Here is a 20,666-nt window from a genome sequence, read left to right on the forward strand (position 1 = left end):
CTCGTGATCCAGGCTTTGGCTGCAGTCACGTTGGTAGCCGATAAGCGGCTCACGAAGCTTACGCCACATGCACAACCCTGGAGCTGGGGTTTTACCTTGCAAACGGGACCTGGGATGCGATCCCTATCTTCCTCTTCCATCTCATTTGTCACAGCCGCCTGCTTAGCTGGCTTCCCGTTATCTTTCCGACTCTTTTTCGGCTTCCTTGCCTGAACCTCCAAGTCTCCACGCCGCTTCCTCTTGGTCGCCGACATCTTGCCTCGCCGCGTTAGTGGCCGGCCGTACTTCCGGTTCTGCCGCTCGCGCCTCCTTCCAGTCTCTATGGTAGTACACGCTAGGTTCTGGGTTAGTCATCCAGCCGGAAGGAGCCTTCTTCCGGTCTTGCGGTAGACTATCTAGGCTGGCGGCGGCTCGGTGGTGACGGTGGCCCGCGGGGCGGCGGGGCGGAAGAGCGGCGGGAGCTGTGTGCCAGGCTCGCTCGCTTCGGGACGCTCATTGTGTCTGTCCTTCCTGGGACGGGGCTGGAGAGGACCTTGAGGCGTCGGACGTCGCCGCAGAGGCAGGGGCCTGTGCCCGGGGCTCCCCTTGTGCGGCAGGCGGGCTGGTGAGCCGGGTGACTGTCTGGGCCCCTGCCGGCCGGGTTGGCGGCTCTGGGAGCTGCCAAGTAGACCCTAAGCGAGCTGCGACGCCTTTTTACCACGTGGAAACCGCGCCAGTTACAGCTGCCCTGTGAATCGCTTCTTTTCCCCTAGAAGACGAGGAAACCGTAGTTTTGAGACAGGGAGATAGAATTTCCCCAAAAGTTGAAGACCGTACAGTGGCAAGAAGCGGGGCTCTCTTGACAGCCCATTTCGGATTGAGGTCGCCAGCCCCATCAGCACTGATGGTCTGTTGTTCGTCTCTCAGGTTTTCGGAAGTTTGGAAGAGGAGCATCCATGCCTCTCCTAACCCAGCGCGTTCCGGACGAGGACGAGCAGTACTGCTTAGTGGCCAGCCTCGACAACGTTAGGAATCTCTCCACCGTCTTGAAAGCCATTCATTTCAAAGAACACGCCGCGTGTTTTGCTACCAAAAATGGACTCAAAGTTACCGTTGAAAATGCAAAGTGTGTGCAAGCCAATGCCTTTATTCAGGTATGGGGGAGCGGGGGCCCGCTGTAGCATTCGCCTGGTTATTAAACTTTGAAGGACTTCTAAAAAGTTCAAGTTAGAGAATAAAATGTCATTACTTGATTTATTTTTTTCCTTTCCTGCCAACAAATACTTTTCCCATCGTGTCTCACACAGATAATGATTCCTAGTAATAGTTTATTACGGTTAAACTATGAGGCACTCTTCTCATCGTTTACCGCTTTTAAAAGTCCTCACAAAAATAGGCACATATATCGTTCCTGCTTTACGTAAGTGGTAACTGCAACAGATTTGATTTCAGCAGTCTCCTGATGAAAACTCAGAATGTTTGTTTACTCCTTACATTGTCATTCTTGTCCTGCACGGTTTAGTTTTTCATCTTACTGACTGTAAGAGCATTTATTCTTATTTTATTTTTTGAACTGAGACAGGTTCTAACATAAAACCCGTTACCTGGAACTTGCTTTGTAGACCACACTGAACTCCAGGGCTAGGAAAGCCACCCTCCTCTACTTTGCATTGAAGTACTGGGATTAAAGCCCTGCACCATCACCTGTAACTGTAATCTATTATAGCTATAATCCTAGCCTTTATATGGTTCAGATCGGAGCTCAACATTCAGTTCATATTTTTGAACATGTGTATAGTATGACCTCACAAATGGAGAAATAAAGCATGGTTTCTGTCTTCAAAAGAAGTTGGAGGGGCTCAGCAGTTAAGAGCTCTCTTCCAGAAGTCCCTAGTTCAATTCCCAGTACCCACGTGGCAGCTCACAACTATAGTGCTAACTATAGTTCCAGGTGATCTGACATCCTCACACAGACAGAACACCAATGCACATGAAACTAATTAATTTTTTTAAAAAGTAATTAGAAACTATTGTCATTCGTGCATTATTAAATTGCCCTATTTTCAGGTTACTTTAGCCTGAACGGCACAAGGAAGGAGCAAGGGAAGTGGGTAATAGGTTCATATCCAGAAATGAAGATGAAGGACCATTGTTTGTGGGGGGAGTGGTCTCTTTTGTTGCTTTTTAGTTATTTTTTTTTTAATTTTTGTGTATGAGTGTTTTGCGTGCATGAATGTCTGCTAAAGGTATGTATCTGGTACCTTCAGAGTACCTTCCAGAAGAGGGTGTTGGATCCCCTGGAAATGGCTACAGATGGTTGTCAGCCACCATGTGGATGTTGGGAATCGACCTGGGTCCTCTGGAAGAGTAGCTGGTGTTCTTAACTGCTAAGCTATCTCCTCTCCAGCATCCCTTTTAAACTCACACATTTTCATCATCTCCCCCCCCACACACACACACACACTTCAGGAGCTTCTAAATGAGACCCAACAATTAAACCATTGAGTGGTATTCCAGTGGGTAATGGTTGACAATTTGCCATATCTCAATGGGGAATGAGAAATTATTCTCATGGAGTTGGCACAGTATTGTTCATTTTTAAGTGTAAAATGAAATATTGCATGTGAATTTTCATTGTTTACGATAACCCCACTTTCATGTTCACTTTTTGCAGGCTGAAGTGTTTCAAGAATTTACCATTCAGGAAGAATCTGTTACTTTCCGAATTAACTTAACTATCCTTTTAGACTGTTTATCTATTTTTGGATCAAGTCCTACTCCAGGTAAACTTTATTATTATTTTATTATTGTTTATTTCCTAGGTGAGTCTAGATCCTGTCTGGTTGACAAAATCATCTCACAAGGCTCTAAGATTCTAAGTTTAAAATCAAGACTTTAAACAGTCATTAATTATATCTTTAACATTGTGAAATTTGTTTTAATTATATATTTCTCTAACTTACTCAGAATTGACATCTACTTACAGGTAGAGAAAAACAAATTTTCCTGACTTCCAGTCGACCATGTTTAAGATGGTCTAATTGGTTTAAAATTAAGACTTTTATAAATTATGTCTGCTTCCTCAAAATGTTTCTTCAAAACATATTTTTACTTGCTTAGGGAATTATTTTTAGAGATTAAAAAATTCAGTTGCCATGGGCATAAGATTACAAGAATCCAAGAAATGATTTTATTTCATAGGAAAGTAACTTGACTGTAAGCTAGGGAACATTTAGGACTGATCTAAAACCATGGCTTTGCACTGGCCTCTACACTGTTAATTTTTGTTTTGTAGACAGGGACTTGAGTATAGCTCAGGTTGCCCTTAAACTTGAGGTATTTCTGCCTTAACTGCCAAGTGCTGTGATTACGGTGTACTCTGCAATGTTATGGACCATGGCTGGCCTGGAGCCTGCTGTGATCTCTTGCCTGTGCCTTCAAAATACTGGGATAATGGGTCTGAGGAACAGTCTGTAGCTGAGTCTAACTACGCCTTTTGAACAAGTGAGATAGATTGTTAGTGAGTAAAAGTGCTTACCCAGCAAACCTGACAAAACCTGGGTTTGATTCCCAGGTCCTTTAGGAGCACCAACACCCAAAAATTGTTGAGTGACATCCATGGACATGCCATGGAATTCATGCAACCACACTTAAGCCATTATCCACATACTAACATACTACAGTAAACATGTTTTTAACTGCATTTTCTAACGCAGTTCCCCTGCTGGTGTTTCCTAAGAATATGTGCTTTCCCAAATCCCTCACTGGCCCTCTAACCAGGAGAAAGGAGCCAATTTGAGGTGTTAATAACATCATCAATGGCTACCCTCTCTTACTACCAATTTCATTTAAAATAATGCTTTATCTCAGTAGGAGGCATTTTTCTGAGGTATATTTCCATTTTAAGTGGAAAATTCATTTAACAAGCTAAACTTGCTCTCGTGTCCTTGCGGTTACAGGAATTGGGGTCCTTTAAGAAGAGACATACATTCTAGAAGCTTCGCAGAATTATGTTTGTCATTTGAAGGGAAAGCTAAACCTAGAGCCACAGAGCTGAACCCCTGTGACTTCTGTCATTGCAGGGACTTTAACTGCACTTCGGATGTGTTACCAAGGCTATGGTCATCCTTTGATGCTGTTTCTAGAAGAAGGAGGAGTGGTAACAGTCTGCAAAATTAACACCCAGGAGCCTGAAGAGACTCTCGATTTTGATTTCTGTAGCACCAATGTTATAAATAAAATTATCCTGCAGTCAGAGGGGCTGCGGGAAGCGTTTTCTGAGCTGGACATGACGAGTGATGTTCTACAGATCACCGTGTCTCCTGACAAGCCCTACTTCAGGTACATGAGTGCAATTATCCTTAATGTGGTCTGGCAGTGGATCCAACTCTACACCCAACATTTGCTTAAGTTGCAGAAATTTTTTTACCCCTCCTAAATTTCTCAGAACTTTCAGAAGCATTTGATTACTTTATAATTTTGGCTAAGCAGCTGCCTACTGGGTTCTGAGAATCTTTCAGTCTTTTTCCCCTAATGATAGGGTTATAGACATGAAAGACCCTCAGAGTGGTCCTTCCCTCAGGAGGAGACCCCTAACCCAAGGAACAGTCAAGACCACTGGCTGCAATGGCAAGAGAGATGCACAGGTACCTATGGGCGTCAGAGTCTCTTTGGAAGACTTGCGCCCCTCAGGCTGGGCAGGGGATCTTTTATATGGAAACGGGTGGGCGGAGCAGGCATACAGAAGTAGAAGCATGGTTACAGGAATCCCATTGGTCAGTTAGGTTGGGGCGATGAGTTCACTTGGGGACAAGCTCCTCGGGGACATGAAGATATGATAATAGCTGACTTGGCTCTATCTAGGGCACATGTAGTTTTTCCCAGAACTGTCCGTTCCCCTCCTAGGCCTTGTGTCTGATCACAGATATCCTGTTTTGGCCGCCTAGGAGTACCGAATTTACCTTGAACTTACATTTGTTTGTGTGAAAGCTTTGCAAAATGGCATTACAGCATCTAAGCTGGGGTCTTTCAGACATACAGTCATATCTGGCCATTATGTGAGTTCTGAGGATTTGAACTCAGTTACCTGAGGCTTTCACTGCAAATGTACTTGCCCACTGAACCAACTCCTATAGCCAGTTTTTGAATATGTCATTTAAGGCAGCATGGGTCCTAATATTGCTTATTATCAAACCTATAAATGAATGATTTGCTTACTTTCAACTCTAGGCTATCTACTTTTGGAAATGCTGGAAGTTCTCACCTTGACTATCCCAAAGATTCTGACTTGGTGGAAGCATTTCACTGTAATAAGACCCAGATCAACAGGTCAGTTATTTTTTTGTTTTGTTTTGTTTTGTTTTTTTGAGACAGGGTTTCTCTGTGTAACAGTTCTAGCTGTCCTGGAACTCACTCTGTAGACCAGGCTGGCCTCGAACTCGGAGATCCAAATGCTTCCCTCCCAAGAGCTGGGATTAAAGGAGTGTGCCACGATGGCCCAGCAACAGGTCAGTTCTTAATATAAAGGCTGCATTGTTGATAAAGATGAAGTTAAGTACAAAATTACCATATAAAACCAAACCAGGTAATTTTTAATATGTTAGAAAATGCATCACATTAAAAAAAAGTAGATGGGCTCTGGCTTTCCCGGGGATCTTGGGTTGTAATCACAGGTAGATAAAGCGAGAGAAAAGACCAGCACATTGGCAAGTATCTGCTGGTAAATAGTTCCTAGCTAACCGTACTTGGTGTTGTGTGCACTGCATTTAGTGGATCCAATTAACAGCTTTTCATTTGCTCTTCTGCAGATACAAACTTGCTTTACTGAAACCCTCTACAAAGGCATTAGCTCTATCCTGTAAAGTATCTATTCGGACAGATAATCGAGGATTCCTCTCGCTACAGTACATGATTAGAAATGAAGATGGGCAGATATGTTTTGTGGAGTATTACTGCTGCCCTGATGAAGACGTTCCTGAGTCTTGACTAATCCGTTGTGAATATTTGTGTGTGTTTATAGTTGTCTTGTCACTCTGACCGCACAGTCTCATGATTCCATCGTGGATGTCTGCAGAGACTCATGGGGAAGACAAGATCAAGGTTCCATTGTGTAAATATTTTTATATAGCCATAAATTATTGTACTGCCCCCATGAATATCTTTTTTTATTTATGTGTATGTGCGTTTTTGCCTACTTTGGATGTATATGCACTACATATGTGACTGGTGTCTACATAGTTCAGAAAAAGGCATTGAATGCCTTAGAATTGGAGTAAAAGATGGTTATGAGCCACCATGTGGGTTCTGAGAACCAAACCCCAGTCCTCCACAAGAGCAACAAATGCTCTTAACCTCTGAGCCCTCTCTCCAGCATTCCCCCTCTCCATGACTATCTTTAGAATTTATACATATATATGTACTCAGGCACACACAGACACACACATTGTATGGGATTCTCTGTGTAACAGCCCTGGCTGCCTTTGTAGAGCAGGCAGGCTAGCCTTTGTAGCTAGCCTCTGTCTTTGTAGATAGAGCTCTGCCTGCCTTCTACTCCTGAGTACTGGGATTAAATGTGTGTATCACCATGCCCAGATCTATAGCTTATTTTTTCCCTGAACACCGTGCTCAGATATCCTTCAGGGTTACAGGTTTTCTTGTTCTCAGAGCTGCTTGATGCAGTTAGCACCAGACACCTTCCATTTGTCTATAGAAGCCTCTTGACCAAATTGAAACCAGCCATTAAGTATTTTTGTATTTTCCTGAGTAGGTTTTACTAAAATAGTTTTTGAGGCATATAGTCTTTTGTCACTAAGAAAACATAATATTAAATTGTAGGATAAACACTCTAAGTAGGAAAAAATACACAACTAAAATGAATTTTCTGACTTCACTGTGCTAGGTACTAGCAACTTAGTGTAAATAGGTACTAATAGTTTTAGGGTATGGTATTTTGTCATGGGAAAATACTGTCATTCTATTGCTGTATTCATTTAGCATTCCTGGCAGTTATCGGCTTTTTCCAGTCATTTTGACTCCTGTCCCCAAATAAAAATACCCAAGACAACTGATGATTGAAAATGATTCAGTGCTATCTACCAGAACGTGAGGGTGCCTTTGGAATGCCCAGCCTAAAGCAGCACACAGAACCCTGCAGAGAGCTGGCTTGAGGAGAAATGAATCAGGTGGCTAAGGCCAGGGTTAGTAGTGATGACTTGTGAGAATCCCAGACAATCTTGTGAACTGTAGTGTGTGTTTTAAGAGGGAAATGGAACAATCTCCTAAGTGTCAGAATACTTTATGTTTCCATGAACACCAGAAGGAGAGCCACTGTAAACTGTAATTATGAAAGGCAGCCATTGACACTTGAGGGAGCACACCTTTCCTTTATATTTAAGACAATATTGTAACACTTGGAATTTTTAATTGCTTTCTGCTAACCCCTCTCTCCCAGCGTACACTGTATATTGTCTTGTTTCTGATCAAGTGGAACTTGATAAGAAAGGGTGTGGATGTTTCAACCCATAAGTAGAACTCTGAGTTTATGGACAGGTTGCTTAAATGTGTCCAATATGGCAGATTTTGATTTGTTCTAACTTGCTATGAAGATCATAAGAAACTAGCTTACCCTTACACACCCAAAAATGCCACTGCCTGTTAGCTAATTCAAGAGAGTTGTGAAGCTCAGGCCCATTAGCAGCAGGAAGCATTTGTCTACAGCCATACCACCCCAAACATACACATTCTAGTAGGTCTCAGAAGCTTAGCAGTGTTAGTACACATTAGTACTTGGATGGGAGAAATATCAAGAGTTAATTGTGTGATCCCTGTCATTGGTTCCCAACAGACTGATTTAGAAAGCTTGCTACTTACCTAGTTTTCCGAAGAGAACGCCATTTTAAATTAGGTTATGCTATGCTGAACATTTCTACTGTTCTTAATGGTTCACAAAACAGTGAAAATTTCAAGTTGGTGAAACAACTCAGTATGTTACCACGGTGGATTCATGCCTATACACTTGTCAGATCCATAAACTAGTGTGTGGAAGTGGAAGCGACTATCCCAAGCTGACTGAAGTCAATGTGGAACGTCTGGATACCAGCAAATGTCCCATCTCCAGGCAGGGCTAAAATGAACAATGACAAGCCAAGTAACCACTAAACAATGACAAAAAGAAGAGTCAGGGCAGCACCTGAGGACATTGATTCTGAGTGCCAGACTAAAGCATGCTGGGAGAACACTGGCAGCAGCCTGGAGAAAACCTGCCAGTCTGTGGTCTGACCTTGAGAATGCGGTGCACGCAGGCTCTGGCCACAGCCAAATGTCACTTTGGGATTGTGTGATTATTGGATTTTACAGACTGAACAAATGTAAAACCAAAATGTCCTGTGAGTCCTAAGTGGTAGAGTAGTTGGTAGTGAGACACCGCGTTCCCCAAAGTCAGTTCAGGTAACAGGGTGAAGAGAGAAGTTTTAAAGTTGTATAAACAACTATGAAATTTCTCTCTTGTCTTTGCACCCATGAAAAATCCTATGATTCAGTAATGCCTACTTCTTTCCTAGATATTTCAACCGCTGAGGAATGTCTTCACAAATCTCTCAGCCTTCCTTTTCTAAAGACTCATTGCTTATTTCTGTGTGAGGGGGGCACACGCCATGGCACCTGTGTGGAGGTGAGGAGACAGCTCTGGAATCCGCTTTTGCCGTGGACCTGGTTGGGCCAGAGTCTCCCTTAGTCTATCTTAGGTAGAGCAGTGCTGCATGCTTTAGGCTAGCTGGCTATCAGCTTCTACTTCCAGATGATTCTCCTCTGCCTCTCTTCCCTCCCTAGGAGGGCTGGGATTACAGACCCGTGCCACCACACCCAGCTTGGGATTTTTTTTTTTTTTTTTGAGTTCAGTGACTGAAATCAGGCAGTCGGGCTTGCACAGCTAAGCCTTGTATGCATGGAGCCACCTTCACCAGCAGACCCTTTCCTAAAGATTTTTGACTCCAGTTTGGTGGAGGCAGTATGGAAGGAACAACCAGCTATAATCCAGGGATAACTGCCAAGATGACCTTAGACAAAAACCCTTTAATTTCTCTTGTCCTACCCACAATCTTTTCATTTATAAAATCAAGTCTATTCTAATTCTGATACATCGTCAGATCATGCATGGCAAATGTCTCAGGAGACCCCAACATTACTCACAAAGCAGTGTTAATAGCCTTAAACAGACTGTGACTAACACCACTTCCAAGGATGCTCATCGATAAACTGCTTAGTAAGGTACTGTCTAATTTTTTAAAAAACTCAGGACTGGGGATATGGTGCAGTACTGGACCAGCACGTGGTTCTGTTCAGCCCATAGTATCTAGAGGGGTGGGGGGTGGGGGCAAGGACTTAAGGGAATGAACTACAATTAGAAAAGAAATGGAAGATGATAAGTCACAATAAGCACAAATTCCTGAGAGAGACACATGAGAGGTGAGAAGTCCAGCCTAGACAGCGCCATCCAAGACGTCTTTACCAAGTTATAGCCCCCGGCCGGTTCTAAGAGCTCTTATGTATCCCACCTGCAGTGCTGCTAGGCGGATCTTTTTCCACAAGAATTTCCTCAGGAATCCTTAGTTTTAAAAAAATCTCTTTCCCTTTGGCTCTGCCACTGCCGTCCATGCTGATAAAAGAATTTTGTGCTCTAGCGTTCAGGTTAGCAACCAGTTGTTTTTATTGTTGGCTATCTTATGTAGAGTTTTCAATTCACTGATAGCGGAAGGCCTAGAAGGAAGGAGAAAGCATTTTCATTGGTCTTGGTTTTTCCCTTAGCTGACAGTCCTCCCTGCCTCAGCTGTGTGGAAAAGCTGTGCTCACCCCGAGGCAAGGACAGCATAGCATGGCTCCACATTACCCAACTCAACCCTGCTGCATCTTTAAACATGGCCAAAATAGAATCAGAGTCTTCGGTTTCTCCCAAAAGACCTAGAAGTTCTTCCCTGGACTTAGTTGGCAAAGCCAGGTAACAACTCCCCGGGTCGTATTTAACAGCAGCTGAGAAAATCCTACCTAATTTATCCAATATACTTCAGGATTTTCGAGTAATTTCTGAAGAGCATGGAGATTCGAGTCCCCGTGGCTGTAAGAGGACCCATCTTGCCTGCTTCTGGCCATTAAGGCTTCTATACTCCTGTTTCCTAATACTGGAAGAGGTGAGCTAGCTTAGACGTACGGGCCAAAATACTCATCCACAAAGTTTCTATAAAGAGCGGTTTTCAGATGCTATGTGTGCCTCAAATCTGCAAAAAGGGTGATCTTCATAGCCCTTGGAGGGATGCAGTTACAACATTCCACATTAATCTCATACACAATTTTGCAAGGAACTTGTGGTTTTAAGCATACTGTCACTAAAGAGGGCTGCATAACATACAGGAAGTTATCTGTGGCTTTCGTTATCTAGTCAGTAAAGGAGAGTTCATATTAGCAGAGGAAACAGGCACGGATTCAATTCTGTTCAAGGATCACACCAAATCAGAGGTGGCAGAAGTTGTGAGGCACAAGTCAGCTGCCACATGGTGGCAGGATTTCCCTGCACAAAATCCTCTGTGTTGCAAGAGCATTGACTTGCGCTCTGTATAAGTCTCTGCTTTGGGTTTAAGTGTTTGTTTCCAACTATATATTTGCTCTTTTCAGGGGTTCTAGATCCCAATTGAAACGCTAACCAACAAAATGTTTTCTGCATTAGCTTAGTGTTCATTTTCCTAGCTCCTACTCCATTTGTTTTAAGCATCAATGCTATAATATATAATAAAAGATCATAAACTCACAACAATAAAAATGACTGAATTTAGTACATGATTACTGTGGGCTAACCCTTTGCAAATATTTTAGCTGCTTCTCCCAGCAATCCCGACCCAGGTAAAACTGTCTTCTCTATTTTATAGACACGCTGAATGGGATTACATATGACTAGAAGGTGTCGTGGTTTGAATCCAGGCCTCCCGGTTTCCAGAGCTAGAGTGGAACTGTGGCCCACTATGTTGCCAAGGCTGATCTCAGGGCTTACGTGATCTGCCTGTTGCCACCTCCCAAGCAGCTGGGACTAGATGCAGGTGCCACCATGCCCAGCTTTGGAACTACTCCTCTACACCCCCGTGAATCAGAAGGAGCAATTGGTTCATAGGGGCATGTTAAAGTCCAGTTTCTCTGATCCGGTAAGTGGTGGATTGTTGACAGGATGACTGTCCTAAGACTTCACCATGCCCTAAAGTAGGACCCACATTCTTTACCAAACTACAAAGGCATTCTTGAACCCTCAGAGCAAGCATGTCCCACACCCTTTGATTTGAACAAAACCAGCTTGGTCGATCTGTGTCCTAAAGAGAGTAAAGAGCTTAATTTTGCTAAAATTTAAACTTCTGGTTATTTCAAAAAGAACTCAGATACACAAAAATACAACATTAAAAACATAGTAGCCTGCTCTAAAGATGTAGGTAGAGAATCTAGTGCATACAAAGGCCTGAGGCAAAGCAGCCGTCACTGTCTACCGCGGCTTGTGTTTTCCTCGGCTGATTTCTTCCACAAGCTCTTTCTCCCTCCCCGGGTAGGCTGAGTGCGTCTCTTGGAGTCAGTATTCGCTATGAGAAAGTGCCGCCCTGTGCCAGAGCCAGGTTCTCACCATTCTTTCCTGGCACTGCCCTCCGTCATTCCACTCTGTCTCTGCATACGCTTCTCTTTTTTCCGGCAGCCGCTTTTCTTTTCCATCTGGATGAACTTGCCCTTTGGGAAACAGCTCAGAGGTTACACTCTGGAGGCTTTTCTGGGTCCACTAGCCACTGTCACCTTATTCTCATTGCACAGGGGGCTCTAAGCTGGAACTCACACTTTGTGTTTTCATAGTTTCTTTGAGCTGCTCCCGCACTGAGGGCTATCTCCTTATGGTGAAGGACTTTCATTTATGTTGCTTACCTCTGACATCTGATGAATGACCATGTTTTATATATCTTGTTTTAAGGTTTATTTATTATGTATACAGTTTTCTGTCTGGATGTATGCCTGCAGGCCAGAAGAGGGTGCCAGATCTTACTACAAATAGTTGCAAACCACCATATGGTTGCTGGGAATTGCCCACAGCCTGTGGCAGAAAATGCCAATAAACCAAGCACTACCAAACCTGTCATGTTGCTGTTGAGCTGCAAGTATTACTCCAGGAAGATAACGACAGGGAGACCAAGAGATGAAGTGTGTGTATTCGCCTTGCCTTATTCCATGCAAGACCCTCCTACGTGTCCATTCTGTGGGCACGGCAGAATGACTGTTGACTACAAATCTCCTCCCAGTTCTGCCAAACACAAGGTACCCCAGAACTGCCTCCTAATGGCTTAGGAGTCACTGTTTGCCATTAAAGGAGATCTGAAGGCAGAGAACTAGTCTCCCAAGTTTTTGTTTCTCCATGTGTGGTGAGGCTGTATCAAGCTAGAGCTTGAATCCTGATCTGGAAAGCTGGAAAGCTGCTGACAGTTAGGATCTGAACACTACAGTTAATGGTCCTTCTTGCTCTCTCATACTGACCAAATACTCTCCTTTAATTTCACAGAGCCGGTGTTAGGATATTTACTTATAAATAGTAGGAAAAGAATGCGAACACAGAATCCTGCAAGCAGCGGTTTATGGTGCATGTTTGTTAAGTTCACTACAGTCTTGCCCGAGACTGCCTGGCTGATATGAAGCTTTCAGAACAATTCCATTTCAGCCTCTGTCTGTGTGTGTGTGTGTGTGCGTGTGTGTGTGTCTGTGCGTGTGTGTGTTTCCCAAGACAGCGTTTCTCTGTGTAGCCCTGGCTATCCTGAAGCTTACTCTGTAGACCAGGCTAGCCTTGACGTCAGAGATCTACCTGCCTCTGCCTCCCAAGTGCTGGGATTAAAGGCGTGCGCCACCACCGCCCGGCCCATTTCACTCTTGATACAGTTCTCCAGAGGTAACTGCACCAAGCCCCGTTTCCACCCTACAGTCCTTCACCTTTCCTCTCCCAGCCTCCCAGCCCAGAACCAGCTGCTCCCTTGTGTTTACTTGGCCAAGAAGACTTGGTTAGGACTGAATGCAGATAATGGACATAAGCTATAAGAGAAGAAATAACGCTAATGGCTTCTCTAGTTCTAATTATGTCTTAGGTTTTTTTTCTTTCTGGGTGGTGAGTAAGTCCACTAACGTGCATTTGATAGAAAAAGAGTAAAATGCACGGTGAAGTTCTAGAGCTTGAGAATGGCTACTCTAGGTGTCATTAGGATGTATTGACCTTGGTTTGGTGTATAGTGGCCCCACCACAAAGTTCTTTTTATAATAAAATTTATTTTTACAGAAAGATGCTTGGGCTCTGATAGGTCAATGGACTCTCTAGTATCTGCTTTCTTCCTCTTCTTGTAAAAAGGAAGATTTTCTTTTTCTTTTTTTTTTTAGGAAGATTTTCTTTACCCCCTCGTTGGCATATATAGCTTCAAAATCCATCACAAACATTCGTATGTTTTAGTGCTGCATGAGATTTCCAAACTCACTGCTCATTTGCATTCCCCTACCCTGCCCACACCCCCACCCCACGCAAGACAGAGTTGTGTGTGTATGTGTGTATGTTTGTGTGTGTGTGTTTGTGTGTGTGTATGTGTGTGTAGCCTTGGCTGTCCTAGAACTAGCTCTCTAGACCAGGCTGGTCTGGAAATCATAAAGATCCACCTGCCTCTGCCTCCCGAGTGCTGGGATTAAAGTCCTGTGCCTCCACTGCCCAGCTGATAATGCTATTGTTGTTGTTACTACTACAGTTCATGGGAGCTATGTGTCTCCCATATATTAAATGCTTAAAGTGCTCTTATTATTTTTAGGGATAAAGTCAGAGTTAGGATGTCTTACTGTTAATACGAAAGCTCAAATTTGTGTCCCAGTGCTCAGGTATTAGATCATCATGCTATAATCTCTCCAAAAGAAGCATGTGTGGTCCCCAAAGTTCTTTCCAAGCCTTCTCGTTTCACGTACACATATTCTGTAGGTTATTTTATCCATCCAGATATAGCCTTCAGAATATACCTCCTTAAGCTCTTGTTCCAAACTGCCAGCAGCTTACTAGACATTGCCAAGTGGCTGTGCAGGGAGTACTTCAAACATAGCACATGCAACATGGAAATCACTATCTCCCTAAATCCTAGACTCCCCCAAGCTAGTCTCCTCTCCTCTCACAGCAGAGGTTCATTACGTTCATCTAGCTGTTGAGCCAGCTTTTTTTTCTAAATATTTATTTATTTATTATGTATACAATATTCTGTCTGTGTGTATGCTTGCAGGCCAGAAGAGGGCACCAGACCTCATTACAGATGGTTGTGAGCCACCATGTGGTTGCTGGGAATTGAACTCAGGACCTTTGGAAGAGCAGGCAATGCTCTTAACCTCTGAGCCATCTCTCCAGCCAGCTTTTTTTTTTTAAAAGATTATTTGTGTATGTATGAGTGCTCTTTCTGCTTGTACACCCTTATTCCAGAAGAGGGCATCAGAGCCCATTACAGACGGTTTTTGAGCCGCCATGTGGTTGCTGAGAATTGAACTCAAGTCCTCTCTGGAAGAGCAACCACTGCTCTTAACTACTGAGCCATCTTTCCAGGCTCAAATCAGAGACTTCAAAGTCACTTTTGTTTCTTGCCACTGCTGCACTTCCTATCTAATTGGTTTCAAGTTTGTCAGCACAGACTATAGACTGTTTCTCAATCTATCATCCATACCTCCTTTTCCTATAGCTTAGGTACTTAAAGACTGCAACACCTCTCTTGGGCTGGTGTATCTGCCCTCAAAGTGCTCTCCCTACTTTTCCCTAGGGACTGTCTTTCAGGCCCTTCGCTATCAGAACTAACGTCTGAAAGCTGATAACTGGCTACCATATTCTGTTCAAAGGTCTTCAATAGCTTCCTTCTAAATAAGTCCTAAACTAATTAGTATAATTTATGAAAGTCCCCTAGTATGACCCTAGTATTTCATCCCAACTTTATTGGCAGCCTGTCATTACCTATGCACCTTAAACTATAGCAAGTCAAGACTGCTGACTTTCCTGAGAAATGCCAACCAGCTCCAGGACACTGAGTTTGTGGTCACACTGCTTGGAAGACCCTCTCTGGCATCTTTTCTATCAGGCATTTAAGATCCTGGACCCTTCCTGTGCACAATTAAACTCACAGCTCTGGCTTCACAATTTAGTCCCTGTCATTTTTGTTCCTAATTCTATCAAAAATGTACTACAGGGGACTTTAGACTGGCTATGTGTATGCTTTCTCCAAAAGAAAATATCTGAAACATATTAAGTACTTCTTATTCTTAGGAGCTTTATTTATGAATGGTTAAAATCGAAGTGTTTGGCCAGGTGGTGGTGGCGCATGCATTTAATCCCAGCACTTGGGACGCAGAGACAGTTGATTCTCTGTGAGTTCAGTCTGGTCTACAGAATGAGTTCCAAGATAGCCAAGGCTATAACAGAGAAACCCTGTTTCAGAAGACAAAGCAAAACAACAGAAACAAACAAACAAACAAAATGAAGTCCATTTGTAACTCGGGTAAAATTTAAGCTAAACAGCTCCCAAGTTTGTTTCCACATCTGAAGTTTTTCTCTGCCTTTCCTATGTACTGAAATCTTGCAGGATGCCCTTGCAACTACTGCTCTGCCTTGGAATGAACTCCTGCTTCGAGTGGCCTGTTCTGCTCTAACTTCTTTGCAGAGGCTCCAACAAACAAGAATGCAGGCTTCTGGTCATGGCAGTCCAGAGAGTGTTTCACTGAGTTCCTGAAGGAGGTGGGGTAAAGCACATTAGAGCACATCGGATCCCAAGCGGAGTCTCGGGACATCTGGGACTGATTGTTCCAGTGAGAGACTGAAGCCGAGAAAGCGATTCTTGCACTGGTTTTGGACATCTGGGCTTTGGCAACTACCCCACGGCTTTGCTCAGCAGTTCTTGGGAAACGAGATACGGGCTTGTTTCGGGGAAAGAAAAACCTTTATTGACGTAACATCTACTACAGCAGAGGACATCAAAAGATTTCTTTCCCCCTTATATTGACTCTGGCTAGGTCTAGATGTCACTGTCTTCAGCAGAGAAAGAGCAATTAGCGACCTATGTTAAAATCCCAGCAGCCCTGCCTCTTCCTGGGCGAAGTATCTGGAAAAACTCAGTTTTCAGTGTGCCTGTGTGTCAGACGGGTTCTGGAGTATGACCTGCTTCACAGATCTCTCCAGATGCAGATGAAAACCCATCAAAGCCAGATTCTCTACACAGTGAAACCTGATTGACTTAAGTTCAAGCACTTCAGGAAACTTAGACTGTCTGGTCTGAACTGGCTTCCCACAGTTTCTCCTCCTCCTATGGCTCCTGTCAACTTGAGGCTACTGATAAAATATATTCACTCCATTTATCTTGAAGTTTCTCTTAAAAAAATTTAAAACATATTTTACTAACTCTGAAAATACACTGCATTTTGACCACCTTATCTCCTCCCCATCTTTTCGCAGATCCACCTCTGACCTCACCCATCCAACTTTGTTCTCTCACTGTTTTTAAAGTCATCAAGTCCTATTAATGCTGCCTGTATAATTTTACATGTGTGCCTTAAATCCGTGTGGCTCTGGCTCATGTTGTCATATGTACAACTGTTTTATACAGAGGACATTTCTTCACTGTGGTCATCCATGCACCACTGCCCCTTACGGTCTTTCTGCTCCCTCTTCCACAGTGATCCCTGAGCCCCAGGAGGAGGGAGTGCAGCTGATGTCTCCTTTTAGGCTGAGCACTCAGCAGTCGCTTAGTCTTTGAACCTTGACCTCATCTGTGGGTCTTGTATCTTTATACATATTTATTTTTTTTATTGCTTTAGTGTGTATGTGTGCACGTGCCATGGTGAGCACCAGGGCTGAAGGAACAGAATGTGCTCCCACAGCATACAGCATGCACTTGGAGGTCAAAGGACAACTTACAGGAGTCTATCCTCCTCCCCTACCATGTGGGTCCCAGGGATCATCTTCAGTCATGGCAGCAGGTTCCTTTAAGTGACTTAGGCATCTCTCCAGCTCTGAGGTTTCTCTTACTTGACTATAAGCTGGGTAGAAAAAGTTACTACAATTTTGAGGAAAGAGCCTGTGTTTCGTCTCTGAAATTGCATGCTGCTTGTATTTTCCTTGTCGTTTCATTAGTAGTTATTTCAGAACACAATAGGTCCTTTAAAGAGGGCAGACTGTCAAAGCCTCAATCACAAAATACGGTGATTCTGACTGACAATTCCCTCCAATTTCAAATATTCTGACGTCTTACCTCAAGAGTAAGAGGCAACAGGAGTTCTATAAGGAAGGGGAGGGAGGAGTGTCTAGCTCTCACTGACTTGGCACATGTTCTGTTGGGCTTGTTTAGACAGGATTCTGCTTAAATCCGTATGACTTAAGGAGTCCTAACAGCTCATGATTTACTGATATGTCAGTGATGGAGAATCCAAGGCTCAAGGAGGAGCAAATGATTTGCTCAGGTTCATGGAACATCCTAAGCGGTGGAAAATAGGTTAAAATCATAAGTCTTACTCCAGTCATGAACATTCCTTACCCTACTCATAACATCAAATAATAATACGGTAATGTGTATGAGTCATTTAAACATCCTGGCTCATTATGACTCCACTTCAGAACAAGAATTACTGTCATTATCGATATTTTATTATGATGTTGACAATCAGTGAACATTTAAGATTTAAGGTTTGCCAGGCCTGACCTTTATGTATGGTCTCATTAATGCAGAAATGAGAGGGAGTGCCATTATTACAATGGTGCCTAACTACAGGCTAAGGGAGTTAAGTAAGCTCTAAGTGGGGCCAAGGGCGTTAAAGTAAATTCTCTAAGATGGGAGAGCAGAGCACTGGAGCCTTGTGTTTTGAACCTGCTTTTAGAAGCTAGACTGCCTCCAGAGGTCACAGTAAGAAACTTAGAGACCTGTATTAAATCCCAACGCTGCCTCTTTCTGGGCACACTAGCTTAAGCAAATCACTTCTCAGATTTTCAGTACAGAAATGGTTCTGCAGCGTGTCAGCTGAGCTCCTGTGCCCATTTGTATAATCAAGTCCACTGAAAGTCCTTACTACATTGCAAAAGGAAGATAAATCTGGTCAACTTTAGTTCATATCTGACCCCAAACATCCTAAGGTTCCATTTTAACCTACCCAACTGAGGCTTATAAATCAGAAATACTATGTGTTAGAATATGGAAGGAGATCCATATTCTAGTTTTTCATATTCTTATTGTTTTGATTTAAAAATATGCTTTTATACACACTTGCATGCCGGGAGCAAATTCCTCCCTGCTTTTTTGTGTGGTCCTCTGTACCCCCTAAATGGAAAGTTATAGAAGGGGCTGAGGAACCCAATTCTCCGGACAATAAAGGCAAGAGCCTTCTTCAGGGTCTACCTGCAGTGTAGCTGACCGAGGCTGGTGTGGACAGCATGGACTACAACTGTTCAAGCTCATCTCTCCTGCTTGAATAACCTAGGGAGTCTGCTGAAAATGGACTGATTAGGAGACACTTTTGGTGAATGAAATCAGAATCCTAACCTCGTCCATTGTGGTAGATTGGATGTAAGTTTTCCCCATAAGCTCGTTGGAAGTGGCACTATTAGGAGGTGTGGCTTTGTTGGAGGAAGTGTGGCCTTGTTGGAGGAAGTGTGGCCTTGTTGGAGGAAGTGTGTCATTGCAGAAGCAGGCTTTGAGGTCTTATATATGTTCAAGCCATGTCCAGTGTTTCAGACCACTTCCTGTTGCCTTTAAGTCAAGATGTAGGGCTCTCAGCTACTTCTCCAGCACCATGTCTGCCTGCACACTGTAATAATATATTATTACAGTCAGCTTCTGTAATTCTAGATCCTAAGCTAATAAGAGATGAACTAATTATGTCTAGTATAGAATTTGACAAAGACTATAGATGAGGTAAGATTTTTGCCTAATTAGATAACCACCAGCACCTGGCTGAATCAGACAGGCTGATTCATATACCAGAGTGATGACATGGTTTGTGTCTGTGGAAAATCTGACAGAAGATGCAGAACTTACCTCTGCAATAGGGTAAGGAGGCTTTTAGTCTCTCTGCTCTTGATGTGCTCACTTCCATAGACAAGACTTTGAACCATCAGACACTGTAGGTGAAATGGGAAATGTAACAGGTTACAGACACTCAGAGCAAACACGTCAATGTCAATTGCAAGCCAAAACCAGAAGCAGACTGGTGGACCTGGGCTGTCCCAAGTTTACAGATGGAATGCATACACTTCATTCCACTGATTCCTGGCCAGAGAGAAGAGCGGTATGGACTGAAGGCTCAAGTTACTTTCTGTAGCCTGCATGTGATATATACTCAATCCAGTTTACTGCACTTGTTGCTATAGATGACCAAGGCATCAGGACCCCAAAGTGATAGCATCCCTCCTTCAGACATGGTTTATAATACTCGTTTCTGTCAGGATATTTTTTTTTAAAAAATTCAAGCTAAATAGATACAATTGACTCCTTGTATGTCTGCAAAGCTGCCTTGTAATCTGATGCGAATCACATTATTCTTAGGCAGGTTTCTTGACATTTTATTGCTGACATTTGTTTCCACAAAAAATGAATTTAATCTCTATCTCAAACAGCCAGTAGAAAGTAAACAAATGCATGAACTGGTCATCAAGCAACAAGAAAAAGTGATTATCACAAAGAGAGAAAGTGAGTGTGGTAAACGACATGATTGTCTTAGGTTACCTCTTTGCATTGCTGGGCTATCACACAGAAAAGAGAGAGCAAATTAGGTTTACCAGAATCTCTCATGGAGCTGAGAGTCTAAGTAGACTTCTAGAGAATGGGTACAGAAAGGAGACACCTTCACAGGAAAACAATGGGTATCTGCAGTGTTCCCCAAGTAGCAAAGGCTAGCCCTTGCATGAGAGGAAACTGCAGAAAGCACAGAAAGGAGTCATGGTGGGGGAGATGCTGGGCAGAGCACCTGGCATTTATGCCAGGTTAAGTTAGTGACTGTTCTCACCCTCGACTAAATGGTGTCTAGTCTCATGTGAGATCTCCAAAGCAACACATGGACCAAGTTGTTTACAAGTAGTTTAACTGAAATGAATTTCAAGAATAATTACAAGACTACAATGAGATCCAATACCTAATAAGATCTATAGTGTCAGCCTTTAATCCCAGCACTCTGAGGCAGAGGTTGACAGATATCTGAGTTTGGGGCCAGCCTGGTCTACAGAGCGAGTTCCAGGACTCTGGTATCCAAACGAAGATTACTCACTCAGCATGAAAAACCAAACAAACAAACAAAAAACAGTGAAACCTATAATGATTAAAAAGCATCCAATCAAAACAAACCAAGAAGCATATAGGAACAGTGGCACATTCCTATAATCCAGCTCTCAGGTAGCTGAAGCAACAATCAGGAAGTTAAGTCCAGAATGATATATTTTAAATAGGATAAAAATGCAAAATCAGATAAATATGAGAAAATATGGGCAAGACATATATTGAAAACTACAAAATATTATTGTGATAAATTATAATTTTTTTCTTTTCTTTCTTTCTTTTTTTTTTTTAGTTGTTCAAGACAGGGTTTCTCTGTAGCTTTTGAGCCTGTCCCAGAACTAGCTCTTGTAGACCAGGCTAGCCTCAAACTCACAGAGATCC

The 20,666-nt window shown here is 43.1% G+C and overlaps 3 protein-coding genes across 3 annotated transcripts in view; 1 reads left to right on the forward strand and 2 right to left on the reverse strand.

Annotated features, from left to right (window-relative positions):
* The window catches only part of Brix1 (BRX1, biogenesis of ribosomes), a 9,191-nt gene extending 8,883 nt beyond the window's left edge, over positions 1-308 (reverse strand). The window contains exon 1 of the mRNA XM_005356626.1: positions 96-308. Within this exon, the coding sequence (XP_005356683.1) occupies positions 96-254 (159 nt within the window). The 5' untranslated portion in view covers positions 255-308. The remainder of the gene's footprint in view (positions 1-95) is intronic.
* A 106-nt stretch (positions 309-414) lies between these two features.
* Positions 415-9,355, forward strand: Rad1 (RAD1 checkpoint DNA exonuclease). The gene is made up of 6 exons (XM_005356627.2): positions 415-604; positions 907-1,133; positions 2,654-2,762; positions 4,062-4,320; positions 5,209-5,307; positions 5,787-9,355. The coding sequence occupies exons 2-6, from the start codon at positions 936-938 to the stop codon at positions 5,962-5,964; spliced, it is 843 nt and encodes a 280-aa protein (XP_005356684.1). The 5' UTR covers positions 415-604; positions 907-935; the 3' UTR covers positions 5,965-9,355.
* Positions 9,356-11,587: 2,232 nt separating this feature from the next.
* The window catches only part of Ttc23l (tetratricopeptide repeat domain 23 like), a 48,832-nt gene continuing 39,753 nt past the window's right edge, over positions 11,588-20,666 (reverse strand). Inside the window, exons 11-12 of the mRNA XM_026783810.1 lie at positions 19,053-19,135; positions 11,588-11,727 (exon numbers count right to left, since the gene is read on the reverse strand). Coding sequence (XP_026639611.1) covers positions 11,652-11,727; positions 19,053-19,135 — 159 coding nt within the window. The 3' untranslated portion in view covers positions 11,588-11,651. The remainder of the gene's footprint in view (positions 11,728-19,052; positions 19,136-20,666) is intronic.

Source organism: Microtus ochrogaster, chromosome 19 (assembly GCF_000317375.1).
Source record: "Microtus ochrogaster isolate Prairie Vole_2 chromosome 19, MicOch1.0, whole genome shotgun sequence".
NCBI classification, from domain to species: Eukaryota; Metazoa; Chordata; class Mammalia; order Rodentia; family Cricetidae; genus Microtus; species Microtus ochrogaster.

What these genes read in the sequence shown, in the direction of transcription:
- Rad1 (XM_005356627.2), top strand. Translation starts at nt 936, where the DNA reads ATGCCTCTCCTAACCCAGCGCGTTCCGGACGAGGACGAGCAGTACTGC. An exon ending in AAGCCAATGCCTTTATTCAG is followed by an intron (nt 1,134 to 2,653) that starts GTATGGGGGAGC and finishes CACTTTTTGCAG; the next exon opens with GCTGAAGTGTTTCAAGAATT. An exon ending in CCTGACAAGCCCTACTTCAG is followed by an intron (nt 4,321 to 5,208) that starts GTACATGAGTGC and finishes TTTCAACTCTAG; the next exon opens with GCTATCTACTTTTGGAAATG.